Source organism: Haliotis asinina, chromosome 8, assembly GCF_037392515.1.
Source record: "Haliotis asinina isolate JCU_RB_2024 chromosome 8, JCU_Hal_asi_v2, whole genome shotgun sequence".
NCBI classification, from domain to species: domain Eukaryota; kingdom Metazoa; phylum Mollusca; class Gastropoda; order Lepetellida; family Haliotidae; genus Haliotis; species Haliotis asinina.
The window spans coordinates 41,811,122-41,838,887 of record NC_090287.1 but is presented as its reverse complement, the minus strand read 5'-3'; the positions used below and the strand labels follow the sequence as shown (position 1 = coordinate 41,838,887).

At 43.7% G+C, this 27,766-nt stretch overlaps 2 protein-coding genes across 2 annotated transcripts in view; one reads left to right on the top strand and one right to left on the bottom strand.

Annotated features, from left to right (window-relative positions):
• Nucleotides 1–32: 32 nt before the first annotated feature.
• Nucleotides 33–17,015, bottom strand: LOC137294992 (dimethyladenosine transferase 2, mitochondrial-like). Its single transcript, XM_067826231.1, has 10 exons — nt 16,455–17,015; nt 15,771–15,839; nt 15,112–15,203; nt 14,283–14,439; nt 13,605–13,753; nt 12,542–12,640; nt 12,354–12,404; nt 10,823–10,986; nt 10,045–10,147; nt 33–1,712 (listed from the first exon to the last, which is right to left on the bottom strand). Exons 1-10 carry the CDS (start codon nt 16,825–16,827, stop codon nt 1,536–1,538), a joined length of 1,434 nt encoding a protein of 477 aa, XP_067682332.1. The 5' UTR covers nt 16,828–17,015; the 3' UTR covers nt 33–1,535.
• A 1,848-nt stretch (nt 17,016–18,863) lies between these two features.
• Nucleotides 18,864–27,766, top strand: part of LOC137293883 (mediator of DNA damage checkpoint protein 1-like) — a 35,332-nt gene continuing 26,429 nt past the window's right edge. The window contains exons 1-3 of the mRNA XM_067824666.1: nt 18,864–18,902; nt 21,426–22,889; nt 23,236–23,298. Coding sequence (XP_067680767.1) covers nt 21,527–22,889; nt 23,236–23,298 — 1,426 coding nt within the window. The 5' untranslated portion in view covers nt 18,864–18,902; nt 21,426–21,526. The remainder of the gene's footprint in view (nt 18,903–21,425; nt 22,890–23,235; nt 23,299–27,766) is intronic.

Genomic DNA, 27,766 nt, shown 5'->3' with positions numbered 1-27,766 from the left:
ATTTCACAGATACATAACACTGGACATAAAACTAAAAGTTGAATATGTTTTATTCAATACATTATTCACATCTAAACTAACCTTTTAAGTCCAGCGATGTACATGCCTCTAGTGACACAATACAGACGCTGGTGAAAATGACCCAGAAAGGCCGACACATCAATCTGCAGCGATTACAGAGCAGCAGTATGTTTAGAGGGCTTTGAGTGAGTGAGTGAGTGAGTTTAGTTTTACGGTGCACTCAGCAATATTACAGCTATATGGCGGCGGTCTGTAAATAATCGAGTCTGGACCAGACAATCCCGTGATCAACAACATGAGCATCGACCTGCGCAGTTGGGAACCGATGACATATGTGAACCAAGTCAGCGAGCCTGACCACCCGATCCCGTTAGTCGCCTCTTACGACAAGCTGAGTCGCCTTTTATGGCAAACATGGGTTGCTGAAGGCATATTCTACCCAGGGACCTTCGGGGGGTCAGAGGGCTTTGAACTTGAGGGACGGGGCAGTGGCTAAGGCCTTCACTCACCATGTTATACACCTGAGTTCAATTCCCCACATGGGTACAATATGTGAAGCCCAGTTCTGGTGTCCCCTGTCGTGACAATGCAGTAATAAAACCAAACTCACTCACTCACTCACTCACTCACTGAAACAAGACCAAAGCGTTTCACATCAAGACTCTTCGATGCGTAATGACACATAGAAACATAGCAAACAATTGTTTTGTTGTCAGCAGTGGTGACGTCATTGAAAAGTCTATTGTCACGCTGATGCCATCGGTTACAAATGGATTTTCATGCCTCAAATACTCAATAACACCCGGAAATTGGCCAACACATGATGTTTATCTCCTAAAGAAATATTTTCTCAATTTACATTGAGTTCAAAAGGCATTTGCAGTTGTTCCACGAGACACGTTGTGTTGTTTCTGCAGCAAACAGACGTGTGAAAGACCTACCGGTGATACAGCTGCAGAGGGGAAGCAAGTCAAGCAAGTCACTTGGACAAGTGTGTACTGCTCGCATTGTCATGAGGGACAAGTAGTTGGTGTAAGCTCAAATTCTTTGATCACTGAAGAGATTATGAGACTCGAGACTCAACTAATCCAAGGGAGATAATCACAAACCTGATGTGCATTGACAAGAAGGCATTATATTCTCACCAAAGTATTCTTCACTCCTATACACAATATGATGAGGAATATTACTATCATTTGCACACCATAGCATCAGAAATAGATTATTGTGACACACATACACAACAAACCACACACCACCCCGCAGATCGGTCACCACCATGGACCAGCATGCTGACTTCCAGGACCCTGAGTAAGACTGGTGCATCTGTCACTGCCATGGGCCACCCTGCTGACCTCAGGACCTTGGTAAAGACAGATGCATCATTCACCCCATGGACCTCAGTCGCAACTATGGACCACCCTGCTTAACTCAGGACCTTAGTAAAGACTGGTGCATCGGTCACCACCATGGACCACCCTGCTGACCTCAGGACCTTGGCAAAGACTCGTGCATCAGTCACCACCATGGACCACCCTGCTGCCTTCAAATGCAATATCTTCATATTTCAACTTGTCCTCCTCCTCTTTTAATTTGTCCTTGACCTCTTCCTCATCAATGTCGACCTCTGACCTCTCTGTCAAGATGAAGGACAGGGGAGAGTCTGGATACTCTGGCCAGGTGAGAAGTGACTGAAAACAGATAACTCACATTTAGCACTTTCTCATATCATTAGTAAATTATATCAGATCTGACAAAAACAGAAACTCCCAAACAATCAAACTACAGTTTTCCAAAGAAGCAAATTTATTAAAATCTAAATATTGTAGATATTTAAATACTTACCTTATCACAGGTCTTATGCATATTACCTCAAGCTTTGCATAAAAGAGATCAGACAGTCGTTGATCTGCCATTTCCTCAAATGGCTACCTCATGTATCGACGAGTGTATGGGCACAGGAGTAGCATGATCTCCTCACCCTGCAAGCGCGGATTATTAAGAAATCCCTTTTAGTGGAAAGCAGGTCTGAAAAGCCCAGAGTGGGGAGGAGCGTCCAGCGTTGGGAGGGAATCACCGCCCTATGGTAAGGTAAGCATTTAAATATCTAAAATATTTAGATTTTAATAAATTTTTAACTTAACTTACTATAGGTATTATGCATATAGCTTCGACAGCAGGAAGGTAGTGTCAGGTTCCAGAGGACCAATCCAACTACCAAAGCACATGCAACTAGGACCCGAGAAACTAACTGTAGTCAGGATCAGGAAGACCTGACGCAGGAAAACAGATATTAACTCAAGGAACCCATTGGAAAAAAACACATTCAACAATATGAAGGTAAACCATGAGACCAAATGGTAAGCCTAAGTGGGTACCTATTCAGTGGCAGGCCAGGTGAGCTGCTGGGCGACCACCAGAGGTGAAAGTCAGTAACGTAGAAAAGGGCATGGATAAAATCTTATCTGATGGGCCAAATGCTGAGGTGAGTAGGCAGAGAGGACACTGCCACTGTCATAGCCGTAACGGAGAGAGCAGAGCTTGCGGTATCATGGCTTGAATCTTGTCTCAACACCATGTGTTGCGAAGAATGGATCTAATGTGTGTCAGATACAACCCTGACTTTGTCTATCTACTAGCAATGCGATACCATTCTGTGTACACCATAGACGTTTCTGCAGGAAAGTTTCAATCAGCTGAATATTCATGAAGAGGTAATACGAACAGGTACATGAAGTATCTGTAATGAAGACATTAGTACCTGGTACACTTTGTCATCAGGTCGTCAACATAGTTTAGATGTGAGCGAGCTGTCCTTCATGTGAAGACTACTTACAGCTGACTGGCTGTTGTGGTAGAAACTGACATAATTATGTTGCTGTTGACACCCAGAAACATGTACAACGCTGAATCAGCTGTAGAAGACAAGACCTCTTTGCATCAGGAAGACAATCAAATGCCGCTTTAGACTGCATTTATCATGCTTCCTATCCAACGTTGTAGATGGCTCCCTGACAAATGAGCACTAGTAGCATTGACTTTCAGGACAAGCACATTGTAGATGTGATGTCACCGGAAATCATCGTGGAATCTTGTGCTGTCAGTGATTCCCTCACTAGCAAATAGTTTTATCTGAACTCCGTTATTATTCGACTTGTCCCGGAAAAACATGAGTGAGTACAAGTATAGAAGACTCAGTAAAAGCGCATGAATTCTTCTGCCGCTTAATACTGACATATGTCGACTGCCCCTCAGGTCATTGTATCAGTGATCTTAAACAGGAGATAACACCATGGTCATCTAATACAGGAGCTGTGAAGCAAATGCCCTGCTTCCCCACGTTGATACAGGTTGACTGTAGTACATGGTCTCAATGAAGTGTCATAAATAATGCTGTTGAACTCCTTGCTGCTGCTAGCAACCTAATGTTAGTGCCGTTTGCTTGTTTGTAAGGAGGAACCAGTCGTGGTGGTTCATATCTTCAACAACCTTAGTAAGGACGCTTCCTCCTACCCCTGCCGGGCATCAAAGGGGGGAACCCAGGAAGGATCCTGCTGATGGCGCTAACCATCGGAGTCAGACTTGCCGCGACCACAGCCTCTGGTGAAAGCACGACGGATGGCTTCCCTGCAGAGGACATAACTACGCTTGCCTCTAGCCCTTGATGGCTTGCCATGAAAGGCAGAACCTATGACTTCAAAGGTTGACAGGGACACCATGGTGATCATGAGCTCAGCATGCTGATGGTAAATTTCAGGAATCTTCCCATTGAACAGAAACTGAGAGGTGAAAGGAGCTCGTAACAAGTGTCACTATAATTCTACCTGCCACGAGCAAGGGTTAAAAAATTTTGAGCGGTTGTATAGCTCTTGGAGCCATAGTGAAGACAACGGGAAATACAGCAATCTGTTCGCTATCTACTCATAAATGGCAGAAGAAAGACGGGGGCGGTAGGTATCCACATCATCCATATCATCCAGCTTGTCTTCATTATAAACCGCAGAGAAAAAAATGCTCTTTGGAGTCGTCCCAGGACACAACCAGTGTATCAAGTCGCTCTGGTGCTGAACGTTGAGGTACCGGAGCCGATTGACTGTCTTACCTAATGTTGTAAGAAGAATCTGGAAAACGTGATTTGGACGTTGAGCAGCAGCGATGGCCATGATGAGGACTCTGAGACCAACAGCTGGGGAGCTGGATCGTGATCTTCTGGAATGCTGGGAGCATTCGGCTTCTACACACCGAGCACGCTCTTCCGCAAGCTGGAGCTGTAAGTCTTCCTCCCGAGAGAGGGTATGAGATGAAGACACACCAGGTATGCGGCAGTCCAAGCTCTGACAAGCAGATGGCATAGGCATTGGTGTGGCGTAGGTAGAGGAGGCATCGACACTGGTACCGGCACTGGATCCAACAAGTTCACCACCCTAGTAGGGAGAGGTGTACAGGCGCAGGCGATTAAGACACGATAGCTGAAGAAAGGGTCAACACTGACGTTATCGTTGTCCTCAGTGTTGGTGTAGATAGTGGAGACATTGGCGCTTGTGCCGGCGCTGGATCCAACAAGAACAACACTGCTGTAGTTGGGGAAATTCCGGCACTGGCAATGAAGACACAATGACTGAAGCAAGGGACGAAGCTGGCGTCCGCATCAGGGTGGCGCCTCCACACCCAAATAAGCGTGGCAGGGAAAGTGACAACTAAGATGGCTGCCCCTACAAAACTGCAACACAGGTAGAAAACTAGAAACATAGCAACCATAACGACAAATATGGTGAAAACAAAGCATAATGGTGACACCATGACATACACACGTGGCCAGGTAATATGCATAAGACCTACGGTAAGGTAAGTTCAAAATATATTTTGATGAATACTTAGATATTTTGTCCACATGACAGTGGTTAGCTTTGGCAATTAATTGTGGGTGGCAAATGACTGGAAACAGTCGGCGTGTCAGCAGCCTTCGATCATGATGTCAGATGTGGGTTTGAAGTGCCTTGAGTTATTCAAGTAGTTCATGACTTGACCATATTGACATGTTTTTACCACCCCGCATAAAAGGTGGCCTCCTTTCCACTTTCTAGTGTCGTGTAGTGTTTCCTATGTAGCAACTGCTGTCATTGACATGTAGTGACTACTGTCATCCACATGTAACGACTACTGTTATCCCCATGTAATGACTACTGTTATCCACATGGAACAACTGCTGTTATCCCCATGTAGTGACTACTGTCATCCACATGTAACGACTACTGTCATCCCCATGTAACGACTACTGTCATCCCCATGTAATGACTACTGTCATCCCCATGTAATGACTACTGTTATCCCCCTGAAACGACTACTGTTATCCCCATGGAACAACTGCTGTTATCCCCATGTAGTGACTACTGTCATCCCCATGTAACGACTACTGTTATCCCCATGTAACGACTACTGTTATCCCCATGGAACAACTGCTGTTATCCCCATGCAGTGACTACTGTCATCCACATGTAACGACTACTGTTATCCCCATGGAACAACTGCTGTTATCCCCATGTAACGACTACTGTTATCCCCATGGAACAACTGCTGTTATCCCCATGTAACGACTACTGTTATCCCCATGGAACAACTGCTGTTATCCCTATGTAGTGACTACTGTTATCCCCATGTAGTGACTGCTTCTATCCCCATGAAACAACTACTGTCATCCACATGTAACGACTACTGTTATCCACATGTAACGACTACTGTTATCCCCATGTAACGACTACTGTCATCCACATGTAGTGACTACTGTCATCCCCATGTAACGACTGCTGTTATCCCCATGTAACGACTACTGTCATCCACATGTAACGACTGCTGTTATCCCCATGTAACGACTGCTGTTATCCCCATGGAACAACTGCTGTTATCCCCATGTAGTGACTTTTGTCATCCCCATGTAACGACTGCTGTTATCCCCATGTAACAACTACTGTTATCCCCATGGAACGACTGCTGTTATCCCCATGTAACGACTACTGTTATCCACATGTAACGACTAAATGTAACGACTACTGTCATCCACATGTAACGACTGCTGTTATCCCCATGTAACAACTGCTGTTATCCCCATGTAACGACTACTGTCATCCACATGTAACGACTACTGTTATCCCCATGTAACGACTACTGTTATCCCCATGTAACGACTACTGTTATCCCCATGGAACAACTGCTGTTATCCCCATGTAACGACTACTGTTATCCACATGTAACGACTGCTGTTATCCCCATGTAACGACTGCTGTTATCCCCATGGAACGACTGCTGTTATCCCCATGTAGTGACTGCTGTTATCCTCCTGAAGCGACTGCTGTCATCCCCATGTAGCGACTGCTGTCATACCCAAGTCATCCACATGTAGTGACCTCTGTAATCCCCATAAGTGACTGCTGTTATCCCCATGTCATCACTATGTAGTGACTGCTGTCATCCCCATGTAGCGACTGCTGACATCCCCATGTAACAACTGCTGTCATCCCCCATGTCATCACCATGTAGCGACTGTTATCCTCATGTAATGACTTCTGTCATCCCCATGTAACAACTACTGTCATCCCCATGTAACGACTACTGTCATCCCCATGTAACGACTACTGTCATCCCCATGTAACGACTACTGTTATCCCCATGGAACAACTGCTGTTATCCCCATGTAGTGACTACTGTCATCCACATGTAACGACTACTGTTATCCCCATGGAACAACTGCTGTTATCCCCATGTAGTGACTACTGTTATCCCCATGGAACAACTGCTGTTATCCCCATGTAGTGACTACTGTTATCCCCATGGAACAACTGCTGTCATCCCCATGTAGTGACTGCTGTTATCCCCATGTAACGACTACTGTCATCCACATGTAACAACTGCTGTTATCCCCATGTAACGACTACTGTTATCCCCATGTAACGTCTACTGTTATCCCCATGTAGTGACTACTGTTATCCACATGTAACGACTGCTGTTATCCTCATGTAACGACTACTGTTATCCCCATGTAACGACTGCTGTTATTCCCATGTAACGACTACTGTCATCCACATGTAACGACTGCTGTTATCCCCACGTAACGACTGCTGTTATCCCCATGGAACGACTGCTGTCATCCACATGTAATGACTGCTGTTATCCCCATGTAGTGACTACTGTCATCCCCATGTAACGACTGCTGTTATCCCCATGTAACAACTACTGTTATTCCCATGGAACGACTGCTGTTATCCCCATGTAAAGACTACTGTTATCCACATGTAACGACTAAATGTAACGACTACTGTCATCCCCATGTAACGACTGCTGTTTTCCCCATGTAACGACTGCTGTTATCCCCATGTAACGACTACTGTCATCCACATGTAATGACTGCTGTTGTCCCCATGTAACGACTACTGTTATCCCCATGTAACGACTACTGTTATCCCCATGGAACAACTGCTGTTATCCCCATGTAGTGACTACTGTCATCCACATGTAACGACTACTGTTATCCCCATGTAACGACTACTGTTATCCTCATGGAACGACTGCTGTTATCCCCATGTAGTGACTACTGTCATCCACATGTAACGACTGCTGTTATCCCCATGTAACGACTGCTGTCATCCCCATGGAACGACTGCTGTTATCCACATGTAGTGACTGCTGTTATCCTCCTGAAGCGACTGCTGTCATCCCCATGTCATCCCCATGTAGTGACTGCTGTCATACCCAAGTCATTACCATGTAGTGACCTCTGTAATCCCCATAAGTGACTGCTGTTATCCCCATGTCATCACTATGTAGTGACTGCTGTCATCCCCATGTAGCGACTGCTGACATCCCCATGTAACAACTGCTGTCATCCCCCATGTCATCACTATGTAGTGACTTCTGTCATCCCCATGTAGCGACTGCTGACATCCCCATGTAACAACTGCTGTCATCCCCCATGTCATCACCATGTAGCGACTGTTATCCTCATGTAATGACTTCTGTCATCCCCATGTAACAACTACTGTCATCCCCATGTAACGACTGCGGTCTTCCCCATGTAAGACTGCTGTTATACCCATGTAGTGACTGCTGTTATCCTCCTGTAGCGACTGCTGTCATCCCCATGTCATCCCCATGTAGCGACTGCTGTCATCCCCATGTAGTGACCTCCGTCATCCCCATAAAGTGACTGTCATCCCGTCATCACATGCAGTGACTGCTGTCATCCCCATAAAGAGACTGCAGTCATCCCCATGTCATCACCATGTAGCGACTGTTATCCTCATGTAATGACTTCTGTCATCCCCATGTAATGACTTCTGTCATCCCCATGTAAAAACTACTGTCATTCCCATGTAACGACTGCTGTCATCCCCATGTAGTGACTAGTGTCATCCCCATGTAGTGACTGCTGTTATCCCCATTTCCTCCCCATGTAAAGACTGCTGTCATCTCCATATGGCAACATGTAGCGACTTCTGTCATCCCCATATATACTACCAACAAGAAATAAGGGAACTAATGAAATAATAGCGAATTTGAAACTGCTTTAAATATCCACTAAATCCACTAAGTTCAATATCTGGTGTGTCCACCATGTTGGGCAACACTGTTAATCAATTTCCGGATGGTAGCCCGTGGTATTGCCCGCCATTCCTCTTGGAGAGCTGCACCAAGCTGGGCCAGGTTGGCGGGTCCTGGGTCCCTGGCGTACACCCTTCGACCAAGAACGTCCCAGAGATGTTCAATTGGGGACAGGTCTGGGGACTTAGAGGGCCAGTCCAATGTCTGGATACCTTCTTGTCGGAGATAAGCTGAGATAATTCGGGCCCGATGTGGTCTGGCATTATCATCTTGGAATACAAAATTTCGGCCGATATCTCTAGCCAATGGAGCCACAACAGGACGCAATATTTGGTCAACGTATCGCTGACCAGTCATGGCTCTGTTAATGATGACCAAATCTGATCGTCTGTCATGTGTAATCCCACCCCACACCATGACACTACCACATCCATATCGATCATGGTCAAGAATTGCTGCTCTGGCATAACGCTCCCCGCTCTGACGCCAACAACCTTTTCTGCCATCTGTGAATCATAAGCAAAACCTTGACTCACCAGAGAACATGGTGTAACGCCAGTGGCGCATAGCCCGTCCCTGATGCTGCCTAGCCCATGCAAATCTTTGGCATTAAATATGAGCTGAAAGGGTGACACCCTTAAAAGGCCGTCTTGCTTTCAGACGAGCTTGATAGAGTCGGTTTTTAACGGTTGAGGTTGAAATGCGTCTTCCAGTGAGTGTGCGGAATTCTCTATTGAAGGCAGGGGCCGATTTAAACCTATCGAGTAGAGCAATTAACGTAATGAGGTGATCCTGTTGTGGTCTCGTTGATTTTGGTCTACCACGCCCAGGTCTCGTTGCAACCCCACCCTTTTGACGGTACTTATCCCACAGGCGAGAAATTACACTTTTTGATTTACCCATCTGCCGGGCAACTTCACTTAATGATGTCCCCCCTCTATCATCCCCACAATTCTCCATTTTGTTGCTTCAACGAGATACTGCCTCGGAGGCATTTCTGTCAGTAAGTGTCAATCTCTATTGCATTAGTGATTGCGACTTCTCCAGTACATTTACAGGAGCTAACTTCTGTATGCACGTGTAGCACGTGCTGGGCATGCATTATGCGAAATTCCTTTGTCATTGGATGTTGCGCTTGGGAGATACGCCACGATAACAGACCCTGTCACAGTCATCTCCATGTCATCCCCATGTAGTGACTTCTGTCATCGCCATGTCATCACTATGTAGTGACCTCTGTCATCCCCATGTCATCACTATGTAGTGACTGCTGTCATCCCCACGTCATCACTATGTAGTGACTGCTGTCATCCCCATGTCATCCCCATGTAGCGACTTCTGTCATCCCTATGTCATCACTATGTAGTGACTTCTGTCATCCCCATGTCATCCCCATGTAGCCCCTGCTCTGATTGTGTTGGGACTACTGACCTTGAAGACCTGCAGCAGCTGTGCAGGAGTCAGGTCCATCACTAGCTGCATCATGGAGAACCTGGCCTGGATCAGGTGCAGCCCACACCCAGGGATCAGTTGTCTGTTGACACAAGCACACCGATTACAAACCACAATAGCAGCACCTAAATAATACTAGTGACACCAGCTACTTACAAACACTTATATCTTTAATAAAGCATGTGACTTGATACATATCAACTTCTTATTTATTACAATGAGCAATGTTTTGGTGTGGATTCTTAGACTTTTTTCAAGCAAAAATTATATTTTTGCACTTTAAGTTTGCAAACCGTGTAAGAATCAACACTGAAACATCACTCAATGCAATAAACAAGAAGTTGTCATCCATAAGGTAGTGTGCTACATCACTGCTTTTCAACTTCCAGAATGGCGATCAAACAATTATCACATGTTTGACTGCATTCTTTCAGCAATATGCCTTATTTCAGTCACTTTCAAAAGAACCTCAGCTGTAAATATTTATCAAAGGGAAGAGCTTAGAATGTCACAGAAGAAAAGGACAATATCATGGGGAAAAGGACAATTTATGAGAATAAATTTAGGGCTTTTTCATTTTGTCTTTCCAGGGTAGGTTATGAAGAAAATGTACATGACATGAGTCATGACAAATATGACAAATATTAGAGGGGGGCTTTATTTTGTGGTCATTTTCTGTGCATGAAAAAAGTCTCACCCTGCAATAAATGACAGATTCTCCTTATAGACTTGAGGTGAGGTGATAAAATGAACTTACTCCATTCGAGGGATGAACCTGTCATTCCTCCTGAACAGCAGCTGTTTCAGGAACATGGCAAAGGTGGTGATCTCACTGGGAGGAAGAATCTGTTCTACGTTTGGCTTCACTGACAGCTGCACAAGGTACTTTGTGTTGACATCACACTCGGGGTATAGCCGGGTCTGTACAACAGACAGTGATATACCACTAAACTCAGTCCTCAACAGACACAGTGACAATACACTACACTTGATCCTCAACAGACACAGTGACACAACACTACACTCAGTCCTCAACATACTGTGACACAAAACAACACTAGACTCGGTCCTCAACAGACATAGTTACACAACACTACACTCAGTCCTCAACAGACTTCGTGACACAACACTACCCTCATTTCTCAAAAGACCCTGTGACACAACACTACACTAGACTCAGTTCTCAACATCAGTCTAAGTAAACTTAGTCTCGGTACTTTTCGTTACACTCCACTAGTGAGTCTAACAAAACCTTATGGGAGGTTGCATCAGGTAACCTTTGAGATTGACCAATCAGAACACAGCTTACCAAATTGCGAAAGTGCACATTTGCACATACCTTTTGAACATTTTATCTCGAAAAGGTTCATACTCGAACAATTCTGAATGCTATTTAGCGTATGCCCGCTTCCAGGCGATGCACACGGCCTACATACAACCATGACAACAGTGAGTAAACAGTCGCTGAAAAAAGTGTTTTTGGCAATATTCAAGGATATCATCGTGCAGAAATATTAGATAATGGTAACCATGTCAAAAGAAACCCCAAAGTGTATATACTGCAGGTCAAATTACTGTGTTATATGTGGATTTTGGTTTGTGGAGAGATCTGTGTCAGTGTCCTGAATATTTTGAAAGTCCATAATAGTAGCTGTTATCTAATTGGTTAAATCTATTTAAGCGTCTCCCGTTTGATGGTCATGGTCACTGGATGGTCATTGGTCGCTCAAAGGTTACCTGACGCGATCTTCTACTAAGTTTTGTTAGACTCAGTGGTGGAGTGTAATGAAAAGTACTGAGTGAGTGAGTGAGTGAGTTTAGTTTTACGCCGCACTCAGCAATATTACAGCTATATGGCGGCGGTCTGTAAATAATCGAGTCTGGACCAGACAATCCAGTGATCAACAACATGAGCATCAATCTGCGCAATTGGGAACCGATGACATGTGTCAACCAAGTCAGCGAGTCTGACCACCCGATCCCGTTAGTCGCCTCTTACGACAAGCTGAGTCGTCTTTTATGGCAAGCATGGGTTGCTGAAGGCCTATTCTACCCCGGGACCTTCACGGGTCAAAAGTACTGAGGATAAGTTTACTTAGACTGTTCTCAAAATACACAGTGACACAACACTACACTCAGTCCTCAACACAGACAGTCACACAACACAACACTACTTTCAGTTCTCAACACACAGTAATTATTAACAAGCAATGGCTTTATTTTATTCTATCCCTTTTTTAAAATAAAACATTAAAATGTATCCTCAGAAAAGACATGATGTAACTTACCACTTTCTTGATTTTCTTTCTGAATGGGGGTGCAAATTTGTTGTGTTCAAGCTGAAAATAACATTGCCAGTGTTAGATGTCTCAACAATTTCACATTAATGCTGATAGCGACCAATAAGCACAAAGTTCAAGAGGCATGGTATAAATTCATATTTATAGGATATATTCTTGAAGCTACTTTCACTCACCTCCATCACCAACTTGAAGTCAAAGAAACTGTAAAGGATGACAGCCACTTTGTTGTAGAAGACAGACGACCAAACATCACCCCGACAAATTTTCAGTTGCTAAAGAAACAGAGCAGTTGTTAGCCAGCGGGAATGCCAGGTGGCCTTACGTCACAACATCCAGATGCTTTCTCTGTTTGTTGTTGAACAAACAGCTATATTCCATTCATCTCACTGCAGTCTGTAAAGCAGCACATCCTGGCAACCCAGCAGTTGAGTGCACGAGTAGCAAGGCACATTGTGTGGCCATGGTAGGTCATACGTCACTTTTTAATGATGACACAGTATCTCCATGTCATATATCATCAAGATGCCCCTGTGATATATGACCTAACTGATAGTGTGCCATCATGCAAGAGTGATTTATGACCTGATTGATAGTGCTTCATCATGTCCCAGCGTTGTATGACCTGGGTCTTTCAGCCAGGTCATACATCACTGGGGCATGATAACACACTATCAGCCAGGTCATACATCACTGGGGCATGATAACACACTATCGGCCAGGTCATACATCACTGGGGCATGATAACACACTATCAGCCAGGTCATACATCACTGGGGTATGACAACACACTGTCATCCAGGTCATACATAACTAGTGGCATAATGACACACTATCACTCGGTGATACACCACTGGGAATGATGACAGATTGTCACCAGGTCAAACATCACTGGCCATGATGACACACTGTCACCCAGGTCATACATCTCAGGGGTATGACACAAAGGGTTCTAGGTCATACATCACAGGGGCATAATCACACATTGTCACTCAGATCAAACATCACAGGGGCATAATGGCACACTGTCACTCAGGTCATACATCACAGGGGCATAATCACACACTGTCACTCAGATCAAACATCACAGGGGCATAATGGCACACTGTCACTCAGATCAAACATCACAGGGGCATAATGGCACACTGTCACTCAGATCAAACATCACAGGGGCATAATGGCACACTGTCACTCAGGTCATACATCACAGGGGCATGATGACACACTGAGAAGACTCACCAGATACATTTTGGCAGATACAAACAAGAACCAGTTCCTTGGCCTGACAGAGAACAGTCCTTCCCCCAAGGCAAAGGTCTTAGACAGGTAGGAGAGGAAGGGATACTCCTTGTTTTTACTCAAAACACCGAACACACTGACAGGAACGTCTGTAGAAGTTGTGAAGTGCCATGTTGAAAAACAGATTTCAACCAATAATGTTCAACATACACAGGCCAACCAAAGGAAACTTTCCCACTGTGCACAAAATGCAGAAAGCCCATATTAATCATGGAAATAGCAAAATAAACATAATACCTTGCTACTGAAATAGTAAAAATGGTATAGAAATAATATGAAACTACAAAATTTTAACATCAATGAACTCTGACCTCTACTTCGCATGCGCATTAAGATCTATGCATCTGTCAAATTTATGAGCAACAGTGAATGACCTCGTGTCGAAAAGGTATTGAATATGTTGAAAATATTACTGTCAAGCATGTCATACGAATGGAAAGTAAACTAGACAAGTGTGCACACAATCATGATGATGCTAACTGCCTAACAACACAAGAGAAATACTTTAAAAAGGGAATGTAGCTTTGGTTCAAACTGGACAATGGCAACATGTGGTCGAAACTTCCTCTCCCATATGCGCATGCGCTGAACAGCTGCTACCTATCTACTATGTCTGACCTGTCTCCAACCTGGATATTATGTACTGGGCAATGCTGTTTTCTACTTCCTTGTATGTGGCATCATACTTGTTTGTGATCATGTCCCGCCTCCACAAGATGAAGGGATCAAAGTCGAAATACTTGAGTTTGTCTGGGCCCACTGTCTTCTCTATTGTCTGTACACAAAGGTAGAAATACAATGGCATAACAACATAGGAAGTCTTCCCTTGCACTTCTGACAGGCAGGCATGCTAACACCCCTGCTGGAACAGTAAGCATGTTCAGAAAAAAACTGCATCATTTGAGTCGAAGGTTTAATTTCACAGCTAATGCTTTCTTACATACATAGGATATGGCCTTCTGGGGAAACAATTAAACTGATTGGTTGTTTTGCTGGAGACATTTAATATATGAATTTAAATTTTGAATGGGAAATAAGTTCACAGAGTACAAAATAAGAGCAAGATCTGGAGATCTCTGATCAGACAATTTATGTGTAACTACCACATTCATCCATGAAATCCCTAGTTGTGTCTTCATTGTCATTGTTGTCTTTCATGGTTTGGGATTTTTCAGGGCCTAAATGCCAAAATCATTTTGTGAGTAATCATGTGTAAGTGTAAACACAGAAAGTAAACTGAGATGAGGCAATGAGTCAACTGTTAAAAAGTTCAAGTTGTCTCAGTTCAAACCAAAGCCATCATCATGATCATAATATCTGTACTGGAGACAGAACTAGGAATACACTGTATGAGAATTTACAGGATGACAAGTGGCCTGTGAGACAGCTACCTCAAGGTTACAATGCCCAATGACAGGATGCAGATGCTGGAATGTGCATGATGTACCTGCATGTATGGCTGGAACTCTTGTTTGCTCTCTACAGCTACAATGTGCTGAAACCCTGCATCAAAGAATGCCCTTGTCAATATCCCCGGCCCTGAAAGTACAAGAGCCACAATAAAACAAGACTTTCACATGTTTGTACACCTTGTTCACACACTCATTTCAAGTGACAGAAACAAAGGACATGTGCTGGTCTATGGAATGGGTAATTGAAACAAACAGATTTCATAATGACAGGTGCTTCACTTTTTATTGCCATCTGGTTAGATGAGTAACTAAACTGCCAACAATGAACATTGGAAAGGCAGAATGAAGCAGAATACACTCCATTCTAGTGTCTACATCATTGTGAGTGAGTGAGTGAAGTTTTATGCTGCTTTAAGCAATATACCAGCAATATCACAGCTGGAAACCCCAGTAATGGGCTTCACACACTGTACCCATGTGGGGAATGAAACATGGATCTTCAGTGTGATGAGCAAACGCTTAAACGCTAGGCTACCCCAACTCACTATTGCAAGATCCATCAATGGTACCTCTCAGTCCAGCTTGTGGCAGGGTAGTAGATGTGTCACAGAGGTAGGATGGACAGTGTTATATCTTGGAAGATGTGTTGTATGCATGAGATTGGTCGGAAAGGGATAGATTCTAGATAACTCACCAGGATTTGCCTCGACAAGGAGACAACTTTCGGATGGCTGGTTTTGGTACACCGCTGTAGCTATTGCCCCTGAAATGATAAGTCAAATCATCATCTCAAATCTTGAAGAACTTGGCAAGAAATGATTGTGGGCATAATGATATGATGACTTCACACCGTCAATACATACCACAATACTGAAGTCTCAATATAGCATGTAACATGATAGTAAAAACACTGGGCTGTGACTTTTACCACACTGAGTGTGTCTGTATTCTGAATGCCACAACATGACATGACAATAAACTGGGCTAGACAAACGGTCTTTGGTTCAAAAAACTTTTAAAAGAATTAATAAAACTTGCAGTCAACATAAAAATATATATATGTTTTCTTTTGAGTATATTTACACCAGTAGTCCGCAAGTAAATAGTTTTTCACGCTCTGTGCATGCAAACAGCGAGTTGAAAAATTAATGTGAAACCAACGAATGTGATCCATAATGGGAACAGCTAGATTTCCTCATCAATAGGTTATGTATCACTGTTTGTTGGAAGAATGAAAAGTTGTCAGTATTGGCATTGAGCATGGTGGCTGCAGATATGACCTTTCTGGTTTAGTTTTATTCTGCCCCATGCTGGTGTGGTGTAATACACATCTCTACTGCCGCCATTGCCATTGTCATTTTGCCATCTGCATAATTACTTGCAATATCTCTGTCAATGATGTAATGACTTGAACGAGTAACAGTTTTTCCCGCTAACACCTCATGACTGGACAGGACTTTTTCCTTGCTGGGCACATCTTCTGCGTGTAGCAAAGACCGATGTTTAGGCACCGCCTCCGCATGTTTTCTGGGTATGGCAGGTCGGTAAGTTCCATCATTTGTACATTTTCTTGCACCTAAATGCTTTGGAACAGAGAAAGCATTAAGTTCTTTTGGGGTTGCTTGCGTAAGCCGTAGAAAGCGGGAACAGTTGATACAAAGGTGCATGCCCTGGTCTTTATGAACACTTCCTGCGTTTTCCTGAGTGTCAAAACAGTAAAACAAGCTCCCGCCGATTTGACATTGAGACATAACCTATGTTCCACTCAGATATGTCAAAGATGTCATATTTTATGATAAGACATTCCGAGAAAACTTTTGTTTTAGAAACTTGAAAAATGTACTGTTAATGGTTCAGTGTCAGGCAATACTTGAGCAGAAATCTATTTGTTTACAAAACAAGTGCACGTTTTCATGGTGGCAGCCATTTTGTGTCATGTGACCGTATTATTATATTTTAACCATCGCAAAACAATTAGTTTTAAGCACTCGTTTCGTCGACAACACTGGTGGCGAATGATCGAAAAATGATCGAAGATAAGTTGTATTGTAGGAGATGAATAAATATTGTTACAAAGCCTATTAAATACAAAAGAGTGACTCTAGTCCGAAATCGGATTTGAATTTGAGGTAATGTGAAGTAAGCATGCATTGACTGACCTCTTCACATAATTATATATATATCCTTTAACCTCTCTGACACTAGAGAAAACGGTTGTCTTTTCCTGTCGCACTTGTGCTAGGTATGATTAGTATTCGATATGTGAGAACTATGTGGGTATTTAACGGATCGTATTTCCAATGTCTCATTCAGCTTTGGGGTGTGTTGGGGACGGGGAACGGGGGAAAGGGAGGGGGGTCGGAGGATGGATGGTAGGGGATGGGAGGGCAAAACATCACCTTGACGAAGTTAGTGATCTGTTTGTTTTTAGTAAAGTGTTGATCCTTGTTGGCACATTCTGCTGATATCACGCGTGTACGAGCGACTTTAGTCCTCTCTCTGTGTCATGCTAAAATCCCCGACCGTTATAAGCATCTATGTAAATTACTGTCTTTACCTGTGAAACCTTATACTAAGTCGTGTTAAAGTCTGTTACGATGTTGCCTGGAAATGTAAAGATACTTTCAGTAAAAACTAAATTTTATGGTACTTCGAGATACCGTTTCTTTGCTATCGTCGTGCATTTCCATATTCTTACGGATGTTATAAAGGGGCTCCCCTATACAACATACGAATAATTCACATACGCCATTAGGTTTTTTGTGAACTATGTTGACGTAGAAACGCAGTCCATCCTCGGCCCAAGCGCCTTTAGCCGAAGCACCACAGTCGTTATCATGAACGAAGCTCCAGGTTTTAATCAGTCTACAAACTGTATGGTTATCTCACTCACTCACTCACTCACTCACTCACTCACTCACTCACTCACTCACTCACTCACTCACTCACTCACTCACTCACTCACTCACTCACTCACTCACTCACTCGATAGCTCGAATATATCGAGGATACAAACAAAACCTTTTCACTCAGATTCTTCAGTGTGGTTGTTGCGGTGTTTGGAACATTTTTTGTGAGAGTTTGCTCACTGAATATATAGTCACGTTCTTAAGAGTCATTTGAATTTGTTACGGCAATCTCCGCGCCAGGGTTTTACATTATTTTTGCCCATGGCAGAGCTAGTTGTCTTTTTATGCATTTGTTCATGCACTATAACTCAAATGAGAAATACTTTAAGACATCTGTGTACTTCTTGTGTATGAGTAATGTTGTGATCAGTTTCAATTGGTCTCCTATTTCAAATCTGATTTCTTATAAATGATCAATTAAGATTCTACATTCACAGACGTTGTTTTCTTCTTCTTCTTTTTTTTTGCATTAAACAACCAAAGAATAATATACATATATTGACAGTAACAACTCGTCAGTTTAATCGCCACCTGATCGGGAACGCCGACGAGCCAGGACGGACGGATTTGCTGATAATTACCTTAACAAGGTATCGTTTGTCTTTCAGATGAAGATTAAATGGCAATAACATTCTTTTACTAAAACGCCACACATTTTGTGGCGTATTTTCACGAATGACAAATATTTTAATGAACAGTTAGTATCACAAATTGTAAATTTTAAGTTCCATTTGAGGAATCTTTATAAATTTGTAATCAATAGATTTTAAAATATACATCCGTTGTATGACTACTTAAAGTTACGTTGAACCTTGAAGCACACTTTCACGAGTACATCGCCCATGCCATAATAAATGTTGTTTCGCCATTCCGGAATTTATAGAAAATCGTGACTGCAATGGCGGGGAAGTTTTCAGGTTAGTATGTTTCTTCACACTCGTGTGGCTAAGGATGACTTAATATATTCGCAATATTTGTGAAACCTGTCGTGACGCAAAGATATAAAATACTGATAATAAATATGCATATTAATTAGTTTTGTCAATGAATATTATTTACTTTGCACTCGCTAATTATGGGTCTGGGACGTGCGCTGCATCGCACTGGGAATCAGAGGGATCGCTTGTGGAATTCATTTGAGTTTGTCTTGTAATATGAAAGAAAGTATATTTGTCGATCTTTGTACGTATTTTGGCAATAATCACTAAGCGAAACAAATTGTATGCCAGTAAATCAGGAGTCTCGTTAATATGAAATTATAGTTTACGGAAATGTGTCCAAGGGCAGATAACTACCAACTGACACCTTCGATCAATACAACTTTTCAGAATATTGTCACCCTCGATGTGCAGTATTATTAGTCCAGAGTTGACGTGTAAGTGTTTTCTTGCTATATGCTCACATTGCATATATCTGTAGTTCGAACTCATTTCTATTAACAGAAGTTTCTTTGTTTCTTTTCATTTGCCATACAGCCATTTCATTTTGTAATTTGAGATGGCCACTAGGGGGCTCTGTTAAACTTGCATAGTAATGAGGTTTATTTATAAATACTTCCTGTAAAAGGTCAGTACATGCTCTCATGTATGTTGATAAAATGTTGAATTTGTTATGTATTCATTTTTATTTTGTGCAATGAAATGCATGTTCGGTGAATTTCGATGTACGTTTTCTATCAATAAAAGCGAAATAAGACGCGGGTAAAATGTTTCACCGAGGGCAGTTCGAATCAGGAAAGTTATGTAAAAAACAAATATGTAAAAACAAATAGTTCATTAATTGCCATTGTTGAGGTGATGGGTTAGCCTAGTGGTTAAAGTGTTCGCTCGTCACGTTGAAGGCTCGGGTTAGATTCCCCACATTGGTATGATGTGTAAAGCTCATGTCGGGTGTCTCCAGTGTGATATTACTGGAGTATTGCTAAAGGCAGCATAAAACCATGCTCATTCACTCACTTGCTCAATGCTATTATAACAGATGTTTGTGTTGTACTTTCACCTTTGACCTTGATATCCGAAAGCTGTTTGCGCTGTGAATGTAGTTACCTCACATTTCTGCTTACCATAATTGAAATTTTGGTCTATGCGTCATATTTCTCCTGGCCCTAGTTTATATTCTATAGTCTATAGCTATCCATCGTACTCAACATGTTATACATGTTCTGTAAGTAAGTTTAAATAACCCACCGCTGATTACAGTTGGTCAGCCAGCTGACACGATGAAAAAAGTCTCCACCCATCAGAAAGCCAGAAGTAAACATAGGGAGATGATCTGAAATTGTCCATGAATAAGTATTTAATGCACCATTTGACACCACACCTCTTTAAAAAAAAGTAATACATTTCTCTCACTAATACTCATGTACAATCAGTCCTCAGGGAAGCTACCATATAAATTATTCCCAAATAATTTTCATATCTAGATTACAATATTTGATGAAGACGTTAAAATGATTTTAATAAATGTTGCATTGAATGGATTCTTGCTCCCCCTTTTGGCTGAACATTAAATCAAGCAAACCTCATTGAGTTTAGTCCCTTGGTGCTCTTCACAAATATCCTTTAAAAAATTTGTGACTGAAACCAATTCAGTAAACATGGACAACACCAGGTGTGACAGTTTCGATGTATGGAGCAGTTGGTGTTCTGATGATTGAAAATGAGAGGGAAAAGAAGGATTAGATATAGTTAGCGATTGTAAAAAAGGTTTTGCGATTCATCAGAATTTGTTGTTTTAGTATAACGCACTTGAATGAAGTAAACGAACTATTAATTTTTATGAATATTCACAAACAAACATGCACTCAACAGCATAGAGCTATGCACATTGTAAAATTTTAACCACTTTAATTGTTTTATTGTTCATTTCAGTATTAAATCATGGGAGAAACCATTAAGATGGTGATTATGTTAAAAATGTATATATTTTGATTATATATAAGCAATAATCATTTGCAACAAGTCTCCAACAATCAATAGTGGATTAGTTTCTGATTCCCAAAACTACATCTATGGCAAGGGTTTGGAAGCTGTTCAACTCAAAGTTTCAATTACATATTTCAGACAAGAAGTAAGGGATAATAAGTCTTTTATTGCATTAATAGGAATCTAGAGTGAGTGCATATGTCCCAATATATATCATATGTGCTAAAAGATGTTGAAAATATATGAAATTGTGCCTTTAATTATTTTACTGTAATGAAATAAACTATGAAGTAGGAGAGACTTGGTCCCAACATGTGAAGGTTGCATTTAGTATCGACAGGGTATGTAAATAACATTGATTTTGAAGACTTTTTGTGAGGTTCAATACAGTAGACATTGCTGTCTTCAAGCAAGAATATTGTAGACTGTAGCATTAAACAAACTCACAAAAAGAACATTAGAAGTTATGTTCAGAAAACAAGTGATTACCATGACTTACAATTTGTGTATTTTCAGCAAGAACGACTGTTGAAGATGCTGCTTTACGAGTGGTGCATGTTGCCATTGTTGAAGTGCTCATGTAAATTGTTGACACTGGCATAGAGACTAGTGTCATTATGGAAAGTGTGGATACCCCCCAATCCTCAACAGGTGACCATGACTACTTTACACAAGCAACAGTACACATGGACCACATAGAACCTGTTCCATCAGATCATGACTATTTCTCTGAGAAGCCTCCTGATCCTCCTGTATCAGCAGAAGCTGACAAAGATGAAGATGCAGGAGCAGCTAAAGGGTCTGGCAAGGTTGAGGATTACATGATACTGACACTGTCTCCACAGTGTAATGATGATGGCGAGGACCGGGAACATACAAAGAAAGATGCACAACCAGATACAGAACCACAAAAGGAAAGTTTTGAAATAACAGCAGTTGTAAAAGAGAAAATAGATGCTAATGAAGGTGTAGAAAGTACTCCAGATAAAAAAAGTGTTGAAATCACATTAGAAAGTATGGAGACGGCACCAGATGAAGAAAGTATGGAGACTGTACCAGATAAAGAAGGTATGGCTACAGCAGCAGATAAAGAAGGTACGGCTACAGCACCAGAGGAAGAAGGTACGGCTACAGCACCAGATGAAGAAAGTATGGAAACCATACCAGACATGGCACACCTTAAAAGCACACTAGATAATGGAGATGTGGAAACTACAGTAGATGAGGAAGGCATGGATATTGACAAAGGGAATGAAGGTGCAAGTGAAGACAATGTTGATGAAAGGCAGGAAACTAAAGATGAAGGGACTAATGGCTGTAAAGGTCCACCTGGAGAAAAGGTGAACAAGACTGTAGGATCAGAGATTGCAAATGAAGTACAGAATAAACATGGACATGAAAAAGAAAACACTGATGCAGAAATACAAGGAGTTGTTGAAGAGAAGAAACCTGAGAGTGGTGCAGGAGATGGTTTAGATACTTCCAATGATGTAGATGCAGTAGGTAAGTGTGTCCAGGAGGAAATTGCAGGGGTTAGGGCAGAGGTGGTTGAGAAGGGTGGATCAACAAAGCCCCAGAGTGTTACCATTTCTGCCTCTCAGACAGATTTATTATCTGATGAGGAGGAGGCTGACGATAATGAAAAAAAAAGTGATAGTGGGAAAGATGATAATGACAATGATAAGGATACTGTGAGCACTGTAACAGCCGAGGAGGGAGGGGAGGCAGTGGTGGAGATGGACAATGCCGAAGAGGGTGAAAATGGAGGGGAGGCAGCCGACGACTCCTTTCTCACTGTAGAGAATCTCAACAAAATTGCTGGGCACGACAATGACAGTGACACAGAATCAGAAGTTGATGCGGGCAGATCCAACAGACGTGGGCGCAGATCAAAAGACTTTGGTGCCTCATTTGTAACAGAAGAAGATGACATGGGTTTGATCATTGATGCTGAATGGAAGGAAAAGAAGAGAACATCAAGTAAGTAATTACGTGTTAAGCCCTGCATTGGAACTGTGGTCATTGGAATTTTGAGTTAGATATAAGTACTCAATGGTTATTTAATGCTACACATATCCAAACGTGCGTGTCGTCTTTCTAATTCCTTTGTTCCCATGGGTGTTGTTGTCATTGAAAATCTTAATGTGAATCTTGTCCCTGTTATGTTTCAACTTTGTCATATTTACACACTAATGTGAACTAAAATTTATTACATGGCATTTAGTTCGCTGTCCCTTTCCTTGTACTCTTGTCCTTGTCTTTATAAGTTTAGGGTTAATATAAAGGATGGAAGTGGTAACCCAGACAACATGCTCCATTGTTTCAGCACCTCGACGTCAACATGAACTTAAGCTGGATATGTCATTATTGAGGGTACCCTTTGAATATGGTGAGTACAGAAGCTTAGTATGGTCATTAATCCCATATGTGTTCATGATTATAGTAAGTTCCCAGAAGCCAAAATAGGCTATTTCATGGGTCTTGTGAGGGCAGTGTTATAGCCTAGTGGTTAAAGCATTCACTCGTCAAGCTGTAGACCCAAGCCCATTTCTAGTGTCTCCCTGCCATTATATTGCCAGAATATTGCAAAAGGTAAAAGTGACAAAAAACAGTGTCACTCATTCGCTCATGGATCTTGTGGACTGGTGCATTGACATGGCTCATTCTGTCACCATTCCCGACAGCTTTGAAGATTGATATTAATATCAATCACTGGATTGTTTGGATAACACTTGATTAAATCCTTACATGTTTTCCAATACCAAAGCTGTATTTCAGCTGTCATGCTACAACAAAAATGTTGGGAGATTCATCAGAAATCTTTTTGTCAACTCTCCATAATCAGTAGTGATACTAATTGTACCTCATCCCCAATCACAGAGAGGAAGTCTTCACTTATTTGCAACATCATCTATTCTAAATGCAAAAACATCGGGCAGAAGGGTTAGTTTCCTGTTGATATTTTGGAACTAGTTTTTTATAGAAATTAGTAACAGTAGTTACAAGTGGTGCACTGATAGATCAAATAATTGGATTATTGATCGTTTGACTATCATTTTGTATTTGCAAAAGGCTCAATTCTTGTCAATTCACAAACAAGGTTTCGAAATGGATAGCTATATTGATATTGTCACATCAACTCTTAGATTTATAGCTGCTCTCTTCTGATTTCTGCATCAAATATGATCTTGGGTTCCCACGTTTCACATTCTTTTACAGAAGAAGTCCTCTTTGGGGTACATATAAGCATTTTTTATGTCCATTAAAAATCCCTACGACAGTTGTAACTATTTTGATAATAAAATATTTACAAAACAAAAAACTCGTTTTTGTCTTGTGAGACCACCCTTATAGGGCCCCTCAGGCCCCCTACAGCCAAGAGCAGGTAACTCTGGCCATCTACCTCGCACCTCACTTTTCATGCTGTCGTTCCAGTGAACGATCGCGTCCATTCAGAGTAGCGTAAATTCCTACAAACCCAAAAAGATGAGTGAAAAAGAGTGAGCATCTGTATGTATGGTTCCTTTCCTTTCGCACGGGCGTTAGTTGGAATTTCATGGCTGAAATTTTCATTCATAAATTGTGGTAACTTTTGCCAGATAGGTCCTGTCTTCCTGCCATGTGGCTGGCAGGATGGCGGTCTTTATGGCTTCTCTTTTTTATAGGAAGTGTTTCGCCTGCATCACATTACAGGCGGGGGGTGATATTTGGGCTCAGGACCCGCCCTCCAAAAAGGTCAAGGGTAACAAGAGCTCTAGCTCCTCTTCAGAAGGCCCAGGGGTCAAGCGGGCTAAGTCGGGGGATGTTCCCTCCTCTTCTTCTCTCCCCTCTACCTCTAAAGTTCCACCCCCCGAACCACTCACGTTAACAGATATTTCGTCTCTTTTACAGCAACAGATGTCATCTGTCCGGTCCCTGATCACGGACGCGATGTCCGATCTCTGGCAGGAGATCGGCATCCGTCCCTCTGATCTTGGGGGGCCGGGGTTGTCTATGGGGGGTACCCAAACCTCGGGCCTAGGCTGGGGCACGGGTACTGTCCCTGGAGGAGTGTCTGATCCGAGCTCAGGCTCCGGTGACGGCCTCCTCGCTGGATCGGCGTGTTCTGCACCGAGCTCAGGCTTGGGTGCAGTTCCGCCTCCCGGCGCTGGTCCATCGGGTCTCGTACCGTTGGTTACCGGTAACCTCACTAGTGGTTCCCGAGCACCGGCTTTGCCGCCTGCCTGGGTTCCACTCGGTGCACCAGGGGTCCCTGCTTCGGCAGCCGATCCCACGGGGTCTTGGCACCCAGGTTCATCAGTAACCCATGGGTCGGTCGGTTCGGGCAACTCGGCTCTTCTAGATCCGTTGTCCTTGTCGGCAGGCTCCTCGTGCGTTTCTTCGGAGGTATCCCTCAGTACGGGGGACTCCTTTGTAGAGATGCGTAGCGAGGTGGCCATGGACGAGGATGGCGGTCTGGAGCAGCTGGGGGAAGCTCACAGCTTCTTGCTCGGATTGTCCCTGCGGCAAGTGCGTGAGTGTATCGCGGTTGTTTTGCCGCAGGTGGTTGTCCCTTCGGACGCACCCGATCCCGCGGAGTTTCCCCTTCCTGGGGAAGCGTTTGCTCCGTGTTGGGTGGCCGAGACTCAATTGCGTATTTTACCTTCACTTATCAGTGAGGTAATTAATCCTCTCCTGTCGGGTAGTCGCTCACGGTTCGATCTTCCGGAGCTTAACCGCCGCTACTCGATGGGGGAGGATGCGCTGTTTGACCCTCCCGTTGTCGACGAGTGCGTGTACGCCTCGATCGCGCTTGGGGGGTCGTCTGGCCACAGCTAGGCGTGGCTCGTCAGGGTCGCCGCTTGCTGCCTTTTACCTCATCGAACCAGGTGTTGCGCTTGGTTTACCGCTCCTTTGAGGAGCAATATCGGAACGCCGTGCAGCAACTTAAGGTTGCGGTGCATTCAGCCTACTTCTCTGTCCAGCAGAGGCAGCTGGTGTCACAGGAGGACGGGGACGAGGATGTTTCCTCGTTCACGTTAGAGTGGCAACTTCTGGAGGTGCATTCACATTTGGCGCGCGACTCGATGCGCTCTTGCGCATGTCAAATGATGTGTGCTGTGATGGGCCTTCGTAGGCTATGGCTGTCTGTCGCCAGGTGGACTGCTCCACTACAGGCACGCAAGAGCAAGGGCAAGGGTAAAGGCAAGGGCAAGGCAGCTTCTCAGCCGCCTTTTCAGAGGAAGGGGAAGTCGACCCCGGCTTCCCAGTAAGCTTGCCTCCGGAGCCCTTGGTTGTCCCGTTGCATGCGGCAATCTCTCTGCCGTCGGCCGGTTGCCTTCTACCCGAAATTCCTGTGGGTGGTCGCCTCCCATTATTCCTCTGGGAATGGGAGAGAGTCACGTCCAATCCCTGGGTCCTGTCCATACTCAGGGATGGCCACATGCCACAGTGGAAGCGAGAGCCTCCTCCTTTTACCGGGATTCGCTGCACTCCGGTGCCGAAATCGCCGGAAAAGGTGGCAATCCTCCGTGCCGAAATTCAGTCTTTACTGGACAAGGCAGCCATAGAGATGGTTCCATTGGGACAGGAGAATACGGGGTTCTACTCTACTTATTTCCTGGTGACCAAATAGGACGGAGGGTTCAGACCCATTCTAAATCTCAAGGGTTTGAACAATCTGATAGAGGTACCGTCTTTCAAGATGGAGACACTGAGGTCAGTGATCTCGTCTGTGGAGGCAGGGGATTGGCTTACGTCAAACGACCTCAAAGACGCCTACCTCCATGTACCGATGCATCCCGAGTTCAGGAAATACCTTTGGTTTTCCTTCGATGGGGTTTGCTACCAGTTTCGCGTGCTCCCCTTCGGCATCTCCACAGCGCCAAGGGTGTTCACCAAACTCATGCTAGTACCAGCTCAGGTCGCCAGGGCGCAGGGCAACTTTTGTTTCCCGTACCTGGACGACTGGATCCTCAGAGCGCTTTCCCAACACCTAAGTCGAGAATCCACACAGTCAGTGATGGATATTCTCACCAGGCTAGGTTGGGTTATCAATCTTAAAAAATCAGAACTGGTGCCGACGCAGGATCTGGTTTTCTTGGGGGCGAGGTTCGAGACAACCCGAGGGGTGGTTTCTCTGTCCCAAGAGCGCATTATCAAGGTACAGAGCATAGTGTTACTGTTCCTACAGTCCCCCACGGCCTCGGCACGAACGTGGCTTCAGTTGCTAGGCAACATGGCGGCGACGGTGGACGTAGTTTGGCGTGCACGTCTGAGAATGCGTCCCATTCAGGGAATCTTTCCAAAGGTTTACCTCTGATGACTCCGGTACCGTCGCTCACAGTTCAGACGGATGCCTCGCTCACAGGGTGGGGAGGTGTCCTAGGCGACCTCACAGTGTCGGAACTATGGTCCGAACACGAGGCGACCTTGCACATCAATGTGCTAGAGTTGAGAGCTGTGAGGTTGGTGTTCGAACGCTTCGTGGATCAGGTTCGAAGCCGAGTGGTTAGTCTAGAGATGGACAACCAGACGGCGATGTCCTACATTCTGAAGCAAGGCGGCACTGTGTCTCCTTCAGGAGGCGTGTCAGTTTCTGCTATGGTGCGATCAGTTCAGCATATGGGTTATGCCTGTCTATCTCCCAGGGGTCAACAACATGCATGCAGATGCGCTCTCACGACGTGTTCTAGCTCCCCACGAGTGGTTGCTCGATCGGGAGATATTCGGGATTATCTCCCAGTTGTTTGGGTCGTGCCAGGTGGATCTGTTTGCCTCTGGAGTGACGAACCAGATTCCGGTTTTTTGTTCCTGGATTCCGGATCCGAGAGCGATTGCCGCCGACGCCTTCCAGCTGGACTGGACGGACAGGGTCT